We start from the raw sequence: 18,826 nt of genomic DNA on the forward strand, positions 1-18,826 counted from the left end.
TATATATATATATACAGTGATGCGATATCAGGCGACCGTCGCGATGATGCTCTAGCCCAGTAGATTACGCTACTTGCGGAGGACTGGATCTATTCACTTGAAAGTTCCTTGTGTGAGACACAACACGGAGCGATATTGTTTTATTTGTCGCGAGTAAATATTAGATATTCATGCATGTGTACGTCCGCCGCGAGAGAAAGCCTGCGCGTGAAATATTGTGAGAGAAAATTCAGAAAGGCCGACTTGTTTGAATAACCGCACTAACGAAATCTCGAAAACTCAACAAACGTGTGATTTCTGCAAACCGATCCCGAGCAGCGGAGATTATCGAAAGCGTACATTTAAAAAGAAAAAAAAAAAGAAGAAGAAGAAAACATAAGTGCGCTTGGAAACTCAATCACGTAGCGCAGGCGTTTGCCAGTCTCTTAGCGAAAATGAAAATTCAGAAGACGCGCGCCATTAGCGAACAAAGGAATGTTAATGCGCGCGGCGAAGGGAATGGGATGAGGAGGAACAGAGTCGGGCCGGGTGTGAGTGACGAAAGCCATTGTTTTTTCCGTAGAAATACGTTGGTTTATTGAAACATGTACATGTGCGAGAGCGAGAGGGGCCACTTCCCCCGCACTCTCGCTCGATTTTCCTCTGCCGTCGCAGACGTGGACTGCAATTTACATAAAACGAAAACGTATTCGAGTCTTTGCACGTGATTCCTTCCTGCGAGGGCTCCTCTCAGCTCGATGCAGCTTCGTCGCTTCTTCTCCCATTCGCGCTCGCACGCGCACACGCGCACACGCACACTTTACAAAGCTTTTCTCTTCTGTTACGCAGTGATTATCGTAGAACGGCACGAGGAACAGAATGCGTTGTGGGCGATCGCGCGTAACACGAGAGTGCTCGAGGCGGCGCGCGCTGGAATTCAAACGAAACGGCGGCGATAATAGTAATGATATAACAACAGCGAATGGCAATAAAAGTCGGAGAAGGACTTTTTGCAACTTTTCCTCTCGCGACGACACGACGACATTATACGTAGCGTACTCCGACTCGGGTGCACTCCTCGGCTCGTATTTACAAATTACAGAGGCGCTCGCCTCGAACCTCTCGCCATTCACGCCTCGTCCGTCGGCGATTCGCGGTTCGAGGCGAGCGCGCGTCCAAGATCCCCCGTGTCTATGCATACTTAATATTTATAACCCTCTGCTCGCGCCTCCTACGCTTCGTATAATTCATATAATATATTCTCAGTATTTATAAGTGATATTTATAGTATTTATATATTTATATTCATATATACCTCTGGTGCGTAACATATAGTGCTGCCGCGCGCAGCGGTTTTTTTCTAGTCTTTTCTCGGGACGCGTGCTGACTGACGTGACTATCTACATGTATAATACAAAGCTGTCCGACGGAGTAGCTCCGCGCACGGCACGTGGCTCGTCGTCGCCGAATCGCGGAGCTAGTCCTTGCGCGGCCGGTTATCACAATAGTCGAGCTTCTGTCGCGGCAAAGTCTCGTAGCTGGCCGCGGCGGGCGGCTGGCAGTAGAGCTGCTGCTCCTGCTGGAGCTCGGGCTCGGCGAGCTCGTCGAGGTCGGGCCAGCCGCGGCGCTGCTGCTGCTGCTGCTGCTGCTGCTGGGCGGCGGCGGCCGCGGCGACGGCGGCCCTCGCGGCGGCTGCGGCCGCGGCGACTCAGGCCAGGGCGTACGGGTGGCTGGCGTGGTGTCACAAGCCCGCGCTCGCCGGCGGCCCGCCGCTGGCCGAGCTCACGGCCGCGGTGTGCTGGTACAGCGGGCTCTGGTAGTAGTCCTGGTGGTGGTGGTGGTGGTGGGCCCCCCCGGCCGGCATCTGGTGCATGCCGGCGCCGCTGCCCGTCGAGCCCTGCATGCCGTTGTGCTGCTGCTGCTGCTGTTGCTGCTGCTGCTGCTGTTGCTGCTGCTGCTGCTGCTGCTGCTGCTGGACGGCCGCCGCGGCAGCCGCAGCCGCAGCGGCCGCCGCGTGCTGCTGATACTGGCCGTAGCTCTGGTGCAGCTCGTACATCTTGAGCTCGGGCGGCTTGGTGTCCTGGCCGCCGGGCGAGGTGGCGGCCGTCGCGCCGGGCAGCAGCCTCGTTATGCTGAACGGGTGGTTGGCCGGCGCGTAGGAGGGCTCCTGCTTGAGGCCGCCGGGCATGCCCGCGTGGCCGTGCAGCGCCGCCGGGTCGGCCAGCAGGTGCGGGTGCAGGCTGCGCCCGACCATGGCCGCGAGCTCGTCGTGCGCCGAGCCGAGGTCCGGGCCGAGCAGGCCGCCGATGTCCTGGTGGTGCTGCTGGTGGTGCTGCTGCTGCTGCTGCTGCTGGTGGTGGTGGTGGTGGTGCTGCTGCTGCTGCTGGTGGTGTTGGTGGTGCTGGTGGTGCTGCTGGTGCTGCTGGTGCGGCGAGACCAGCGCGTGCATCTCCTTGTCGTCCGGCTGGTGCTGCTGGCCGTGCTTCTTACCCTGGAGCTGCTGCTGCTGCTGATCGGGGCTCGCCTGGCCCGCCGACGGCTGCTGCTGCTGCTGCTGCTGGCCAGCGTGGTGCTGCTGGTGCTTGCTGCTCTGCCGGCTGAGCTCCTTCTTCTCGTCCTTGAAGCGCTTCTGGCGGCGCAGGTAGCAGCCGTTCTCGAACATGTTGCCCGACTCGGGGTGCAGGGTCCAGAAGCTGCCCTTGCCCGGCTTGTCGGGCGTGCGCGGCACCTTGACGAAGCAGTCGTTGAAGCTGAGCGAGTGCCGGATGCTGTTCTGCCAGCGCTGCTGGTTCTGCCGGTAGAAGGGGAAGAGGTCCATGATGAACTGGTAGATCTCGGAGAGCGTGAGCATCTTCGAGGGCGCGTTCTGGATGGCCATGGTGATGAGGCTGATGTAGCTGTAGGGCGGCTTCGCGTGCGTGTAGCTGCGCCGGTAGGACTTGTCCTGGCGCGCGCGCTGCAGCGCCGAGTTCGGCGAGTCGGGCTCGGCCAGGCTGAGGGGCTCTCCGGCGCGGCCGGTGCCCGCGGGCTGCATGCCGCCAGCGACCCCGGCCCCGGCCCCGACGAGGCCCTGCCCGGGGCCCGCGGCCGAGCCGAGCGGCGCGTAGGAGGGCAGCCCGCTCATGCAGGAGGCCGCGCCGCCGGGCATCGAGCCGACCCCGGCCCCGTAGCTGGCCATGCTCGCCGCCGCGGCGGCCGCGCCCATCGAGGCCATCCCGATGGCCGAGCTCATGGTGCTCATGTTGAAGGCGCCCGGGCTCTGGGGGCTGCACTGCATCGACATGCCCATCGAGACGCAGCCCATCGAGTTGATGCTGCTGTAGGTCGGGGCCATGCTGCCCATGTTGGACATGGCCGCGGCGCTGCTCATCGGGCCCTCGCCGTACAGCTTCTGCGACTGCAGCATTGTCATGGGCTCAGCGGAGGAGCGCGGGCCGCCGCCGCCGCCGCCGCCGCCGCTGCACCGAAACACCGGACCGCACTCGTCCTGCTCGCACTGGCTCACTCGCGCGCACTCTCACCCGCGCGCTCGGATCGCCTGGCTCCTCCGAGTCCTCCTGCTCCTCGTCCTCGTCGCGCTCCCTCTCTCCTCGCCTCGCCTCGCCTCGCCTCGCCTCGCTCGACTGGGAACTCGCTCGGTCGCTCGCTCGCTCGCTCGCTCGCTCTCGGCTCGGCTCGTCTCGTCGCTGGCACTGCGCTGCGCGGTCTTGCGTGGATGGAGGCCGGTCGCCGAGTGTACTCCGCTGCCCCCGAGCCGGCGAGTCTTGTTCAAACAGCCCCCACCCGGTCCGGGCTCGCGGCCGCTAGCGGCGCCGCCCCGCGCGCCCTCGCCCGGCCCAACGGCCCGCGCCGGCCAATCGGAGGCCCGGGGGCGGGACGGGGCCGCGCAGGCGCGACTCGTTCGACTCGCCGAGCTCTTTCGCCGAGAGCGAGTAATTACGCCGCGGCGGGCATGCATCGACGGCTCGGCGCCGCCGCCGCGTCCTTGCGCCGCGCGCGCGGCAGCCGAAGAAAACCGGAGCAAATACGCGGATCCGTGCCGATCCGTGCCGCGCCGAGCCGGGATGGGGGGCACCTGTGCTCTCGGCTCTTTATCGAGCCACCAATTGTTTGCGGAATGAAAATATTGTCCCTGTAAACAGCAGGCGCTGTTACAATAACGAGAGCATCATCGCTGCCAAGTGCCTTGTTGTTTCTTCCTATCGAAATTGCATTTGAGTGCTTTATTAGGCTCGCGCATTAGCATCGGCGCTCTCGCTTCGCCATCGCTCGATGTTAGAGGCGCGCTGACAAGTCGAGTCGCATGCGCGGCCAACCAAGCGCTCTTCTCGCCGATTTCCCGCGAGCTTTTTTCTCCACTCGTACCTGCCGGCGCGGGTGGTCCCGCCAAGTCGGGGGAAAACTCGGGACTCGCGGCTCGCTTTGTTGTTCCTGCGCCCGCGCCCGCTAAAACAACAGCCGCAGGTATGCGCGCGGCCCGCTTTTCACCCTTCGACTCGAGCCGCCTAACGTGTTTTTTCAAGCCGCGCGCGTGTGTGCTGCAGCACACTTGTATGCGCGGCGATACGATGAAACAACAAGTTTAATTACGGCCCGGGCCCGTCTGCTGCAGGTACGCCAGGTACGCCGGGCGCAAAGTGCGCACTTTGATCGCAGCGAATCCTCCCGGACGCGGCTGTCAAAACATTCGCACCGAGAGCAGCGAGAGCTGCGCCAGTGTAGCTATATAGATAATGGCTGCGACGCGCCGGGCTCGCATTAGCCGCGCTCGATACTGCAGCATCGCAGAGACGCGCGGCTTAGGCGGCCGGGGCTAGGTACGAGAATAACGAGCTGAGGAGCTCGCACCCGATCCGAGTAAGTGCGCATACCTGCGTGCGGATTTCCCCGGCGTATCGGGACTGTATCGGGACTGTATCGGGACTGTATCGGCTAATCCGGCGACGGGCGTCGGGCCGCCTAATGAGCTAGCCCATTACCGCGATACCAAACGGACGACGAGGTCCGCCGCGTGGAAAAAAGCGATAGAGAGACGGCGAGAGCGTCATGCTTTATCAGCCCCGACGCGGAGCAGACGGGCAGTCACGTGTCGTGCGTGCCTCCTCTCGCTTTTCCCAGATTTGCGCCCCTACGTCGCGCGCTCTCTCTCTCTCTCTCTCTCTCTCTCTCTCTCGCTCTATCTGCGCGGAAGCACGGCCTCGCCTCGATCGTGCGCGCGCGCGCGCGACCTAAAAATAATACGCAGCTCTCCTCGACCCTCGCGCCCGCCCGCCCGGCCGCCGGCTTCGCACCTTACGCGGCGCTCGGCTAAGAAAATAAAAAACATCGCAGGCTCCGGCTCGTGCTGCTGTTTTTCTTCTGGCCCGCGCGGACGTGCCGCTCTGTCCGGCCGACTCGCCCACTGCCAATGATAATATACACGGATTTTCAGATTTTTCCCTCTCCTAGCTGCAGCACGCGTACATACGCGTCGGCGCGCGTTTCACAAACAACTGCGATTCTCTCCTCCTCCTCTCACTTTAAGCGCTGTCCCACTAGTTATGTAAAACTGCGCGCGATCGATTCTGCAAACAGAGTCGGCGCTCCCCTCCCGCTCTCGGCCGGCTCTGTATACGCGCGCGCCGGCGGGCGACAGTTGCGACGAGAGCGGGAAGCGGGTTAGCATGCCGATGATCCTCGGTTTTTCGATTTTTCGATGTCTCTTCAATTAGCGCGCCCGTATCGATCGCCTCCGACCCCCGCAACGAAACTCGATAAAACTCTCTCCCGCGATCCCTCTCTTCGGCCGCTGCTGCAGCCAATCGCACCCTCCGGCGGCCTGCGCGGCTAATTACGAATTTCGGAGAAACACAAGTGCGAGAGCTGAGCAAACAGCGGGCGGAAAAAGCTTTCGGAGCGCGAACCGCCGGCCTCGTCAACTCGTCGTAAAATCATCGTAAAATCATCGTAAAATCATTATCGATTTACGAGCTCTCCGGCTCTCCTCCGCTCGGGCGCATAGTATATAGTATATATACCTGCGCCTACCCAGCCCTCTTTTTTCGCGTCTGCCGCGCGAGCTTTCCGGCGGAATTTCGGCCGGCCATAAAAAAAGCCGGGAAACCTGGGCCCGTATAATGGATTTCCCCAGACAGCGGCGCGCTTATTACGAAAGACGTGCCAATTGGCCTGCAGCTCCGATCTCGACCAGATAAAACCGCTATATAATATAGGCAATAGGCCTGATGTGCAATAGGCTGATGTGCACACAGAGCGCTCGCAGCCCCGGAGAAGAGCTCGACTACAATAAACGCGCGGCGCTCGACCGATAACGATTCTCCTTCGCTCCGCGCGGCCGTTGTTTTTACAAAATCGAGTACGTGCGCTGAACGATCTCACGGCTAATGGAGAAATTACCGGCGATGTTTTTCCGCGCAGAGGAAAAACAGGGATCCATACGCTAAGAAAACAGTGATGCACGCGCCAGTTGCTCCGGAGCCGAGCTGACGCCCCGTTCGGCGTCTTATTTGTTTGCTCCCACCCCCTCGCGCGCGCCGCCAAAGGGAGAGGGAGAGACGGCGATGACGGACTTGGCCGTCCGAGCCGCGACTCTCATCAGCTCGCACACACACGCACACACACACATGGCGCGGGTTTTGGCAAATCAAGCAGCAATCTCTACCTGCGACGTTCAGGTGTAAAGGTTCAATTTATTCAAAAATCATTCTATCGTTATACAATGCAAGTCGCTGGAGCGTAGCCGCTCTTAAGTACCGGTTCGACGCGAAGCTGATTCTTTCGACGATTTCCACATTTACACTTGTATTACTCGACGTGAAGAAATAATAATCCTCGATAATGCTAAGAGTTCCGAGAGCTATCGGACTGTCGTCAGTGTCGTAAAAAATTAGCTAATGGCACTTGCAAAGTTCCTCCTGCAATCGCTTTTGACAATCGACTTGTCCGCGGCAGCTGCGCGACTCACTCTCAGCATTATACTCGATTTACACATGTTTTCGACGTTCTCAGATTCGTGCGGAAACTCAAAACTGTGCTGAGTAATAATAATAATGGTAATAATGATAATAATAATAATAATAATAATAATAATTGAAAACATTCGCCCCAACTCGTTACGCAATCTTCTACACAAGGTACTCGATGCTTCTGGAGAAAAATACAGGTATAAAAATAACTATATCAAAAATTTCATAATCTGAATAGTATGAGTGACTTTGAAGGCCGCTTACGAGGAGTTCTGTTATTATTGGACATCTTACACGAATTGATAGTGACGGTAGATAGAATGTACAAAATAGTCGGCGAGCGCTTGTCATACAGCGTGATTGATTTCACCATTGCGAGGCGAAATTCGACCGAAATAGGGCGGAATTCGACTTATACCTATGACGTGATGCTTTCATTGGTCAAACGAAATTCTTCAATACAAGCAACTTTTCACATCGAAAATTTCGCCCAACCAGTGCAAGCTTAAAGGTAAAGCGACGCTCTTGCGTCTTTCAATTCCTTCATCTATATAGCGCCAAAACATGATTTATGACAACACGACAGTGTCTAATGATTAAAATAGGCATATACGTTTCATATGTTAACATTCGCTTTCCCAAACTCTATAACACTAATAATTTGATTATTGTTTCAAGCGCTAGTCTCGTATCTGCAATATGCGCACACTATGAATGGAAATACGAGTACATCATGCGTATAAAATATAAATATACAAGTGATCAATGCTATATAATAAATATTGAAGTAACGAATTTTTCTCTAAATATATATATATATATAAGCGTAGAAATAAATAATTCTTCGATTTTGGCATTACTTTTATGTATATGTACATTGTACACGCATTTAAAGTGGTTCCGCGTTTAAAACCGCACGTTAAACATAATCTGTTCCGTTTTGGGAGTGTGTGAGTCTGTGCTCCTAATATGGGCTAACAAAAAGGTTAAAAGAAGTCGTACGATAGTAAAAGTTAAAAAAGAGAGCTTAAAACAGCACTACAGAACACACAAAAATCCCTGAACGAGTTCGTGTGCGTCGAAAAGTGTTAAAAGAAAATATTGAAGAGAGCAATCCATTTAGAATGTAATGTCATATTGTAAAAAGTTCGCTTAACGCGAAAAAACAACAGCTCGAGATTTCGCCTCAGCAGTGTCGGGATAAAATTGATCATACCTTATACGTTCTAAAAAAGAATAATGATGATGACGATAATAAGAAGAGGGTGCGTATACGCGTGTTCTTATATGAAAATGAGGAGCCTTTCAGTGACTCAGAGGTCGGTGACGGGTCCAGTGGCCAAGCTGGTGCTGCTGTTGTTGGCCGAGTTGCTGTTGGATGAGTCGTGGGAGGCGAAAACGGTGTCATCGGGCTCTGGATCGTTGTCGCTGCTTCCGCTGCTACTACTGCTTGCTCCTGACTTCTGCTTGCTCTTCGTTTTGGTCATCGTCGACGGCACCTCCTTGGCCTCGGACGCACCCGCTTTCTCGCGTAGAATCCCCATCAGTCTCTCCAGTCTGACAAATCAGGTTTCGCGTTACGACACTGCACACGTCGATGCGACACAGCGGTCGGCTCGATCAACAATTACTTTTGTTCCTTTACATTTACAAGCGCCCAACAAGCCATGCGATCAATTTACCTACGCTATAATATACTCCACCTACTATTTTACTTTCTTTCGCTCGACGCCTTTCGCTTTGCACAACGAACATGCATGCTATACGATGAAATAAAATCACCGCTTTTCGCAACAAAGAGAGACAATCCTTCCGATTGCTGTACATAAATATCGTGTGTGTGTGTGTGTGTGTGTGTGTGTGTGCGTATATTGATGGGTATAGCGCATACGCAGCGATGGTCCTTATCTCTGTCGGTATCTGCTTGATTTATTGTGCGTTTTCTTGAATACCATTGAAATGATAAAATTTAAGAACGCGCAGACATGATAATTCTAATTTGTCTTTTCTATTAGTCACTCTTAATCTTGCCGTGAACAAAGATTCAATGACATCAGCAATCAGCGTATTGCGACTAGGATAAGGAACACGAGTTTCCTTGTTCGAAAACAGCGGTTAGTCGAGTGCATTTTTCACTTGGCCTCGTTAGTCTCGAAAGTTTGAGAGATTTGTCAACGCTCAAGAATTTTATATCCTTCAGCTGATAAGAAGAAAGAAAAAAAATACGAAAAAAATTTGGAACGCCCGGCTGAGGAAATTGAAATTTCAAATGAGATGCGTGATTAGAAAAACAAACTAATAAAAATGAATCAAACGATGGTATTGCAGTCAGTCACGAAGGATTCGCTCTCTTTCCACGATGCGTGCGTTAGTCGAGAAAACCGAGAAAGCCGAACAGCGTTACGTACGGTATTCTTATGATGAAGAAAATGCCAAGAACGGCGCATGCATGAACGGTAGAGAAATACAGATATATATATATACGAAGCATGCAAGATGATACCATGGAGGAACCTACGTGCTATTTTGATATGTACAGAATGCCAGCAGCCTCTATTTATGTAAAGCCCGTGTGAAGGAAGCCCTTAATCGTGAGACATGGTGGTGAAAGACGTATGCTTTGTTTGATTGGTTTTTGCTGGTTTGGTTGTTATGCTTGGCCCCGCGCGTACGACGACCTAGATATAGGCGGTGGTGTAGGTTGCTCGTGAAGGTGCTGTCAGGACTCTGGAGGTCAGGATCGAGAATTCTTTCGAAACCACGGAGTCGTCATCCGGCGACTTTCTCTTACTGTCCTCCTTCTCCTCCTCGTCGCCGCCGTCGACGTTGTCGTTTCGCTCTGTCGTCGCGAAAAGCGTCTCTTCGTTTTCGGCAGCAGCAGCAGCAGCAACAGCAGCAGCATCTTGCTCTTGCTGAGCTGGCGTCGGCGACGGTAGCCCGCGAAGCGACGAGGAGCCAGAGGAGCCGATCGACGATATCGAGTCGTGGTCGATGAGATTCGTGGAAGAAGAACTCGGGACTGCGGTGGATGTGGTAGTGATGGCGGTGGCGGTGGCGGTGGCGGTGACGGTGGCGGTGGCGGAGGTGCGAGGGTCTGAGGTCTCGAATGCGGTACGCACGGGGGTGCTCGTTATACAGGGACTATAAGGTGATTCGAAATTTACAGGTGTGACTGGCCGATTACTGCTCGGCCGGGCGTTTACGCACTTTGTCGCGTGGCCCTCGGCCAGGTTCCTCGAGGCCCTCGCCTCCTGCAGCTCGCGGCGTAGCGCCAGGTTCTCCTCCTCGAACGCCGCGATCTCCCGGCTCTCGCTGCTGTCGACAGTCCAGGCGTAAACGCGTGTACAGAGTCATACATGAGTTTGAGTATCGTATAACGTGATTTTTGGCTTCTGCGCCCCCGCACCGCATCTCATACATCATCTCATCATCATCGTCATCATCTCGCTCGCTCACTCACTCTCGCTTTGTCGCTAGCTATTGTGCACCCGATACTCACTTCAAGCACAGCCTCAGCGCGGCCACCTCCTTCTCCAGCTTGCCGATCCGCTCCTCGCTCTCCTCCTTCTCGAGGCGCACTCGTTCCAGCTGACTCTGAAAGAGCAAAAGTACGAGTTATTATTGCCTTAAACCGAGCCCCCGAAAGCAGTCGCAATCGATGCGCGGCTGCTGATGAGGCTAATGGACTAGTGAAACCCGATCGCGAGGGAGAGGCCTGTCCGTTTGTCCGGTTGACGGCCGTAGCGCGCTAAGTGCCCCCATACGCTGAAACCCAATCACTTGACTCTCCTCTCCGTATACACCAATTTCATCATCACGAGAGTGCGGCCAACGGATACCTATATTTTATATTATATTATGTCGTTCTCAGCGCGCGCTGAGAGAATGAAGCTCGTGACGAGTGAGAGAGAGAGAGAGAGAGAGAGAGAGAGAGAGAGAAAGAGGCCTCACCTGGCCCATCTCTCCTAATCAAACAGAATCTTCCAAAACACGCGGGCAAACTCATGTATGCGCGCCGCTTGTTTGAAGAGGATCGGTAAAATAGCATCTGTCGGTCTCTCTCAACTCAACTTCTCTCTCTCTCTCTCTCTCTCTCTCTCTCTCTCTCTCTCTCTCTCTCTCTCTCTTTCTACCCCGCTCCCTCCCTCACAATCTCTCGCTCTCTGCTTTGCGTTCAGATTCGTATGCGTTACACACGCAATTACTCACCCTCAACTGCTCCAGATTTGACGACCTCTGACATTGCTGGCTCTCCATTAACAGGCGCATTTTCGAAAGCATCGCCTCCTCCTTTACTATGCTGGCATCTCTGATTTCCTTGATGATATCTACGCACGACACACACATTTCCGTGAGAATATGTATTTTATAAGCTGTACTAACCGGTGATAATGATTTTACCTGACAACATTCCTGGCTGGTAATCTGAAGGAACATTTTGCTTGAATTGATTCAACTCAGTCTTGACATTTTCTAGATCAGTTTTGGCTTGGTGCAGTTCCCTGAACAACTGACTGTTTGCCTCCTTCATCCTTGTCATCTGCAAAGAAACTCGTATAATAACAATTGTACGATGAGGTTACTATGGTTTTATTGATTTATCAAAGCGATTAGAAGAAAGTATACCTGCTCAAAGAGTGTCACAAATAATTTATTACTCTTTCCAACAGTAATTATAGAACTACTGCTGTCTCCGCTGTCGCTGTCACTCTTTGAATTATTTGGTAAATCAGCGGGTCCCAAGCCAGGGTCAGAGTATCGCCTATGTTCTGAACTCAATTCATCTCTGTTATCTTTATTGTCTATATTGGCTGTAGGAGGCAAACTTGCATAGTCTCCATTTTGGTAGGCTGCAGGTGTCGAATGGTTCCAACCATTTTCTTGAAGACTTGAGTACCCATTTGTCATGGTATCGCTGCTACATAGAGGCCCATTATGCACCCGTGATGAAGATGGTCGCATTCGACCACGATAGGGTCTATAATTTGGTCTGACTACTGGTTGATAGAGGCGATACATAGGGGGTAAGGAAACTGGCTCCATGGCATAAGTTATTGGAACCGCCGAATAACCACAAACACTGGGATCTGACATTGCTGTGAAAAGCCTTTGTCCATTATGAGCTGGGTGTGCTTGTGGCTGAGGCAGTCTTGGCTGTTGCCAAAACATAGATGCGTATTCTAATCCGGGCACTTCGTCCTCACTCGGTTCATGACTGTCCCTATCTCTATCTTTGTCATTACTGTACCAGGATTCATTTCCCTCTTTGCCCTTCCTGCTGCTTCGTTTTTTACTCCTCCTGGGTTGATTGGCAAACACAGATTCATTTGGATTTCTCGAATTCGACGATCTGACATGAAAATGCGTTTAGAATCGTAACTGGAATTTTTTAAGTCGTAACAAGTGATATACCCACCTCTTGTTCATGTTAGCTGGAATCTAACGTGATTCCTTAGGCACTTAAAGGTTACGTTCGGTGGGACACTGTACAAATTAATTAGGACATTAGGATGAAAAATCACGAAAACTTTGACCCTGAATGAAATCAAGTTTCACCGTTTAATCTGCGAATTCATTAGACGTCACAGATGACCATCATGGGCGCCGCCATTATGTCTTGTTTAAATCCCCGCACTATAGCGGGTAACAATCGAACTTCTGAGATATTCAAACTTGACAAATAAATGCGAAAAATTGCACAAAATACTTGCGTTTAATGGAGCAATTTTTCGCGCTCGGTACCATTGGGGCCCCCCTTTTGCTATTATATAATTCAGTATGAGCTAGCTACTCAGTCATAGCCGCGTTTTTCAACTTTTTTTTATCAACTTAACGTCGATCGCAACGTCGAGGCGGAAAAGGCGACCCCGATATATATCGAGTTCGTTCTTCGACCTAACCTATAAACCATTGTTGTGTTGTAAGCCACCTACGCACATCTCATAAGTAGGTGCATATATCTGCTGTTATCCATTGTATTGTGGGGGTTGGACGTATTGGACGTCGTTGTGCGCTTGTGCCAATGACAGTACAATCTAAGTAGTTCGATGCTCTTTAACCAAACTCCTTGAAGAAGTCGAAGAACTGATATGGATAAACCCTGTTAATCGGCGCTTCAATCAGGGCTGATAAAAAGTGAAGCCTTATTTCCATTCGTGCTCAATAGTCGTCCATATAAATCAAAATGGGGAACCGTTCTAGCCTACTTTTACGTGAGGAGGAAATTGCTCAAATACAAGAAGCTACTGGATGTGAGTACATATTTTATGTCAATTATGTGTTTCTATAAATTTGTTTCCTTTCTGATTAGATAGAGTAATATTTGCTACTTTTTAGTTACTCCCAATCAAATAGAACGACTGTACAGTCGCTTTACCAGCTTAGATCGTGGAGATTGCGGTACTCTCAGCAGAGAAGATTTTTTGAGGATTCCTGAATTGGCTATAAATCCTCTTGGAGACAGGATTGTTAATGCATTTTTTGAAGAAAGCAGTAGTGATAGAGTCAATTTTCTTCAATTTATGCAAGTCCTTGCACACTTTAGACCTATCAAGAAGAATGTTCCAAACACTTTGAATTCCAGAGAAGAAAAACTAAGATGTGTGTATTGTCTTGAGAATTTTGAGATCATATGACTGATATGGTATGTGCTCATTCAAATTTTATTTGTTACAGTTGCCTTTAAAATGTATGATTTGGACAATGATGATATGATATCTAAAGATGAACTCTTGGCCATATTGCACATGATGGTTGGTGCTAATATAAGGTGAGTGTTAATTTTTGTTTGTACTGTATTATTTAATAGCCAACAATTCATTAAAAACTGATTTTCACATCCTTTCTTTTAAAGTGAAGAGCAGCTTTCAAGTATAGCAGAACGAACACTTTCTGAAGCTGATGTTGATGGCGATAACATGATTAATTTTGATGAATTTTGCAAAGCACTAGAGCGAACTGATGTTGAACAAAAAATGTCAATAAGGTTTCTTAGTTAAATTTGTGATTCTTCTATAAGATAGCACAAAATCTAATATTTAATATAGCCTGACATAAATTATGGGAGTGGGAAATATTTTTGACTTTTGAAGCAGCTAATATTTATTTTGGTGTTGAGCATTAAAAATGTAAAAACAGTTTGTATTATATTTAGAGATAGAAACTGTGCATAATGTATATTTTCTACTAGAATTTGAATTTTTTTTAATTTTAATTTTAAATAATCAGCGCGCAAATATTTTACATATAATTATATGGGTTTTGTAATACTACAAGCGTGCTGTTAGTATTTATTTTTTAAAAAACAACTCTACACTTTTAGCAAAATATGCTACTAGAACAGTGCCTATGTTCTCTAGCAATTTTTGTTGTACTTATGTATGTACATGTACAATATACTCAAAATTGTAAAATTATGCAATTAAATTACTTGTAGATATACAATTTCTATTTGTATTTAATCTTTTCTCAAATAAAAACAAATCAACATAATATGGTGAAAACGCGTGCATTAAGTTACGATTCCTATTTGTTCTTATTTTTAATTCAAGTTAAAAAGGGTAGGAACAAATTTTGGAATTTTCCTTCATTACTCATATCATCGATGAAATTTAATTATTATTATTGACCATTTTTGATTTTACCTTGGCATTGAAAGAAAGTTGTTTATGAAAAATGCATTATGGTCCATTGAAATAATTCGTCTAGACCTTATTGCCCTTAACAAGTACGTATTATTTTATATGCTTAACATGGAAATCCCTATCATATACAAAAACAATATTTATAACTTATATAATTTATTTGAAATTAATCCGCTAAGCTGTAGATGATACTGCCAATTTCTTCAAGTGTTCCATGAATACCTGTAGACTCACATCGTCCGTCAGTACCGGAGCTCCGCTTTCCTGTACATAAAAAAAAAAAAAAATAGAAGTTAGAAAAGCTATATGATAATTTCTTAATTACTCATTTCAAGCCCAATGTTAAATCCTTCACCATTAATATTTCTGAAAAATCAATTTGTTCACGAGTATTCAACTTTTAAATGTACATTCAATGAAAGTTTAGTAACTTTTAGCTGTCACCTTATTTTTATCATACCAACGCCTGATTGGCAGAATACTCTATCCCGGCTGCTGCTATAAAAAAAACCCTAACTCGGTGATCAATTCAACGAGATTCTAACTTGGTAGTTAGATGAAGAAAGCTCAAAGCTCTGCCTATGCGTGTGCTTATGGTTATTTTTAATTGTATTTATTTTCTACAGTTCCTTGTGAAGATAGTCCATGAGCGCACATTTTTAAAAGACACTGGGCTATCATAAGGAAATTCTAGAAAATGAATTGCTTTTGGGATATGAATTACATTAAAAAGTTTTAAAAACCTTGTTCTTGTGAGATACAGGGTTTTCTAGAACCAGCCGCCGAGTTAGATCTTCTTCAACACAGACGTCGATAGGTTATCGTAAATAAAATATAGTTTAGTTCTTAAAAGACAGTACATCATTGAAAGATGTAGAGTAAAATGTGTGATAAGAAGCGTCCCAATTAACCGTAAACCCATATAATGCAGCAAAAGCGATATAAAAGAAAAACAAAAATTTAGTAAACATTTCACAAAAAAACCAACCCCATTGGACATCGGCATTCCCTGGTTCACAGGATCGTGATAACATAAAAAATTGATTAATTACAAAATGTTGAAACAAATAACGATGATTTTTGTTTTGTCAAAAAATATTATCTGGTCATTAGTGAGTGTAAAAATGAAGTAGTACTTACCGTTCCATAAGCGTACATATTGTTGTGCGTCTGACTAGGATTGACCTTGCTAAGGAGGAATCTAGCTTGAGAGCCACCCTGTTCAGTATCGATATACCGTGGAGCTGGGAATCTTCCTGCTAATATTTCCGCCGCATCATCTACCGGTGCGGCTAGTAGCTGCTTGAAATTTTCGTATTCGGGAAGATCTTGGTATTTCAGTTGACGCCATTGCGCGATTGTCTAAAACGAAATCTCATTAATACGTGTTTTAAGACAAAAATGGTCGATTTGTTTGTAAATGCCAATCAATTACCTCTCCATGGAAAATGAGAATCTGGAAAAATGTGTCCATCAAAAGAATTCTATCAGGTTGGATGGATGATGTATCTAACAAAACGGGTTCTGGTGGACCACCAAATCCATAACTGTACAAAATCGGTTGAACCATAATCAATGAGTTTGTCAAATCTTCACGCATTAGCATATGCCTATAGAAACTAGTTTCATCTGGAGAATTGTTAAAGACTTGCAAAAACTGCGATCTACGTAAATGATACATAAACTGTGGATAAAGGGAGAAGTTTTCTGCAAGTTTGAAGCTATTTGGATCGTCCTTTGCATATTCTCCAAATTTCTGGCACTGGAAAATTGAATGAATTTTTTAAAATTTTATTATCAAGTAAATCGAATCGTACAATTTACGTATCTCATGCATTTGATTACGATTAACTTACGAGTCTTATGAGCATTCTGTCTACCCATCTTAAGACATCTGGACCATCCTCACTTTCAGCTCTAAACACTGCTAGGCGAGACATTAAAACAGCGGCGGCCTCTTGATCGAATCCGGCGGCGATGTGGTGTAAAGCTCTTGCGTCCATCCAACTGCAAAAAATTGAAAACCAAATTATTAATGTGAATACGTCCCAATTTGTTCTTTTCAACTCACTTTCTAGCAACTGTTGTCACTCTGATTCTTCTCTGGCCACTACTGTGCTGGTATTGTGTGATGAATTGAATGCAGCCTCTTCCTTCTTGTGGAATTGGAGCCGCCTGTTGATTGACAACTTCAAAAAATAACGCGGTTGTTGTTGAAGGCGTCAATGAACAGAACTTCCATTGGCAGGTACCACCTAATCCTATCTCTTGTTCGCCCACGCTTGGTCCCTTTACATTTAATGATACACAAGGACCAATGGCGCCGGAGACTTTCAGCTCCCGAGATGTCTTTATTTCCAGGGTTGCATTGAAAGCCATTTTGAGATCACCCTTGGGATCTTTGGCAAATACACGTTGGAAAGTTTGCTTAAACAGCGACGAATTGAAGGAATCTCCCATCACCATATGTCCACCAGTAGAATTGCAACATTGCCTCATCTCTAAAAGACCCGTTTGGTCAAGTGCACATGAATAAATGTCTATAATATGACCATTGGCTGCTGCCCGAGCTGCCAAATTATCATAGTGTTTTGTGGCTTTTTTCATGTGCTTTGCATTATCTTTTTGGATGTCATGATGAGATCTGATAGGTTGACGAAGATCATCAGTAACAACTTGGCCAGGACCTTGGGAGCAGGGTCCTCCAACAAACAGCATAATTCTATAAAAAACAACAAAACGTTTATATTATGAAGATAAAAAGAAAGTGCAATAAGCTTTGCAAACAATTTCTTTACCTTCCTCCAGTGTTAGCATAGCTAGCTTCCAATAAGCCTGTAGCTACAGCCAAAGCAACTCCTGTTGACCTAAGTGGGCGCTTTCCAGGGCCAACAGGCCATGGGTCTCTTTGTAACTCTCCTAAAAGATCTGTCAAGCTCATGTCACATTTGTGAACTGGCTGCAAGAATCTGTTAGCAGGTGGCAATGGCTGTCCGGTTGGTCCTCTCTGGTTTGGATTCTGTCCAGGAACAGCTCTCCCAATTCCTAGCATATCTTGAACTTGCTTAGGTTGCAAATCTTTTGTTCCACGAAATACATAACTTCTACTGCATCCTTCAGAACCCAATTCATGGACTAGTACCATTTTTCCAAAGGTTATAAGACCTATTAACGCATTAGGAGGCAGTAGCGATAAAGACATTTGCAAGGAATCTTTTAATGCAGTCAATTCCTCCTCATCCAAACAAGTATCCACAACAAGTAGAAATATAGGTGGTAGGCACTGAGCTCTCTGTAAATTCGAGTACAGTTAATGCATGTCATTAAATCAAACATGCAAAGACGTATTGCAAATAAAAATTACCATTATAGTATATTCAATTGTTGAAAACATTGGAATCAATTCAGCTGGCTGATGCTGTTCTGAAATTGCAGCATATTGAGGTGGGAACTACAATAAATCAAAGAAAAGAATTAAAATAACTATGCTGTCTGGCATTGCTAAAATACTACTAGTTTGTTTGAAACGTACTGGATTTCTTTGGAAGCAAAAATTGCACACCCAAAGCTTTGCGCGATAATCTACTTGGCAAAGAGGATTCAGAATAGCCCTGCATGTTGACCTAGTACACAACACAGGATCATATTGAATCGGAGGAAGATCAGGTCGTTCCTTGATTGGCTGGTAAAGAGTTCCTAATGGAACGACTAATCTGGTGGCATCAACTTTCGATGATGGCCAAACATTCCATGTGAACCGCACTCCATTTCTGTCCTCATTTTGCTGAATGAATTCGTCGTAAGTCGTCATCTTGCTGTAAAACATCGCCGAAATTTCAGTCTATGCAATATTGTGTGCCTTATCTTGATAGAACTATGTTAAAGCATGTTATGAGATGGAAGAGGTTAGTTGACATATTATACCTGAGAATTGGTTAGTCCGCTGAAACAATGTAAAACATCGGTCTTGAACCTACTGAATGCTATCCGATTTTTGCTGCTTACTTAATCAAATCATCGTGTTAGACATAAATCGAAATGAAAATTAATGTATAAGTTTAGAGGCCGTGTAGCCGTCATCCGGGCCACGTCACTTGAACCCGCGAGCTGAGCCGCCGCCAACGCCAATCAGCCACAACACATATACACATCAGCAGCACATATACACATAGCTATATATATATATATATATATATATACACACATATATGTATACGGTGCAGTATAGACCTACATCTA

At 47.8% G+C, this 18,826-nt stretch overlaps 4 protein-coding genes across 10 annotated transcripts; 1 reads left to right on the forward strand and 3 right to left on the reverse strand.

The window, feature by feature from the left end:
* Positions 1 to 547: 547 nt before the first annotated feature.
* Positions 548 to 3,819, reverse strand: LOC107981896 (silk gland factor 1-like). The gene has a single exon (XM_016988694.2). The coding sequence runs from the start codon at positions 3,389 to 3,391 to the stop codon at positions 1,721 to 1,723; it is 1,671 nt and encodes a 556-aa protein (XP_016844183.2). The 5' UTR covers positions 3,392 to 3,819; the 3' UTR covers positions 548 to 1,720.
* A 2,829-nt stretch (positions 3,820 to 6,648) lies between these two features.
* Positions 6,649 to 12,764, reverse strand: LOC100679973. 6 transcript variants are annotated; one of them, XR_001729117.3, is made up of 8 exons: positions 12,361 to 12,710; positions 11,571 to 12,294; positions 11,346 to 11,484; positions 11,154 to 11,272; positions 10,444 to 10,538; positions 10,152 to 10,259; positions 9,463 to 10,085; positions 8,462 to 8,501 (listed from the first exon to the last, which is right to left on the reverse strand). XR_001729117.3 is itself a non-coding variant. In XM_031928595.2 (7 exons), exons 1-7 carry the CDS (start codon positions 12,369 to 12,371, stop codon positions 8,258 to 8,260), a joined length of 1,437 nt encoding a protein of 478 aa, XP_031784455.1. In that variant the 5' UTR covers positions 12,372 to 12,764; the 3' UTR covers positions 6,649 to 8,257. The 6 variants fall into 6 exon arrangements, 3 of the variants coding, with proteins under 3 accessions (XP_031784455.1, XP_016840433.1, XP_016840434.1); XR_512671.4 differs by having other exon boundaries at positions 9,463 to 10,259; positions 12,361 to 12,428; positions 12,501 to 12,681; XM_031928595.2 differs by lacking the exon at positions 9,463 to 10,085 and having other exon boundaries at positions 6,649 to 8,501; positions 10,152 to 10,256; positions 12,361 to 12,764.
* On the forward strand, positions 12,033 to 14,435 carry LOC100114827 (calcineurin B homologous protein 1). The gene is made up of 4 exons (XM_001608170.5): positions 12,033 to 13,195; positions 13,281 to 13,544; positions 13,620 to 13,713; positions 13,798 to 14,435. The coding sequence occupies exons 1-4, from the start codon at positions 13,129 to 13,131 to the stop codon at positions 13,940 to 13,942; spliced, it is 570 nt and encodes a 189-aa protein (XP_001608220.1). The 5' UTR covers positions 12,033 to 13,128; the 3' UTR covers positions 13,943 to 14,435.
* LOC100114786 (protein transport protein Sec23A) lies at positions 14,227 to 18,751 on the reverse strand. 2 transcript variants are annotated; one of them, XM_003427537.5, is made up of 10 exons: positions 18,512 to 18,751; positions 18,120 to 18,402; positions 17,952 to 18,038; positions 17,386 to 17,879; positions 16,659 to 17,309; positions 16,444 to 16,594; positions 16,023 to 16,349; positions 15,728 to 15,949; positions 15,576 to 15,596; positions 14,227 to 14,851 (listed from the first exon to the last, which is right to left on the reverse strand). In XM_003427537.5, the coding sequence occupies exons 2-10, from the start codon at positions 18,396 to 18,398 to the stop codon at positions 14,762 to 14,764; spliced, it is 2,322 nt and encodes a 773-aa protein (XP_003427585.1). In that variant the 5' UTR covers positions 18,399 to 18,402; positions 18,512 to 18,751; the 3' UTR covers positions 14,227 to 14,761. The 2 variants fall into 2 exon arrangements, with proteins under 2 accessions (XP_003427585.1, XP_008211672.1); XM_008213450.4 differs by lacking the exon at positions 15,576 to 15,596 and having other exon boundaries at positions 14,233 to 14,851.
* Positions 18,752 to 18,826: the final 75 nt, after the last annotated feature.

This window comes from Nasonia vitripennis, chromosome 4, assembly GCF_009193385.2.
Source record: "Nasonia vitripennis strain AsymCx chromosome 4, Nvit_psr_1.1, whole genome shotgun sequence".
Lineage (NCBI taxonomy): Eukaryota > Metazoa > Arthropoda > Insecta > Hymenoptera > Pteromalidae > Nasonia > Nasonia vitripennis.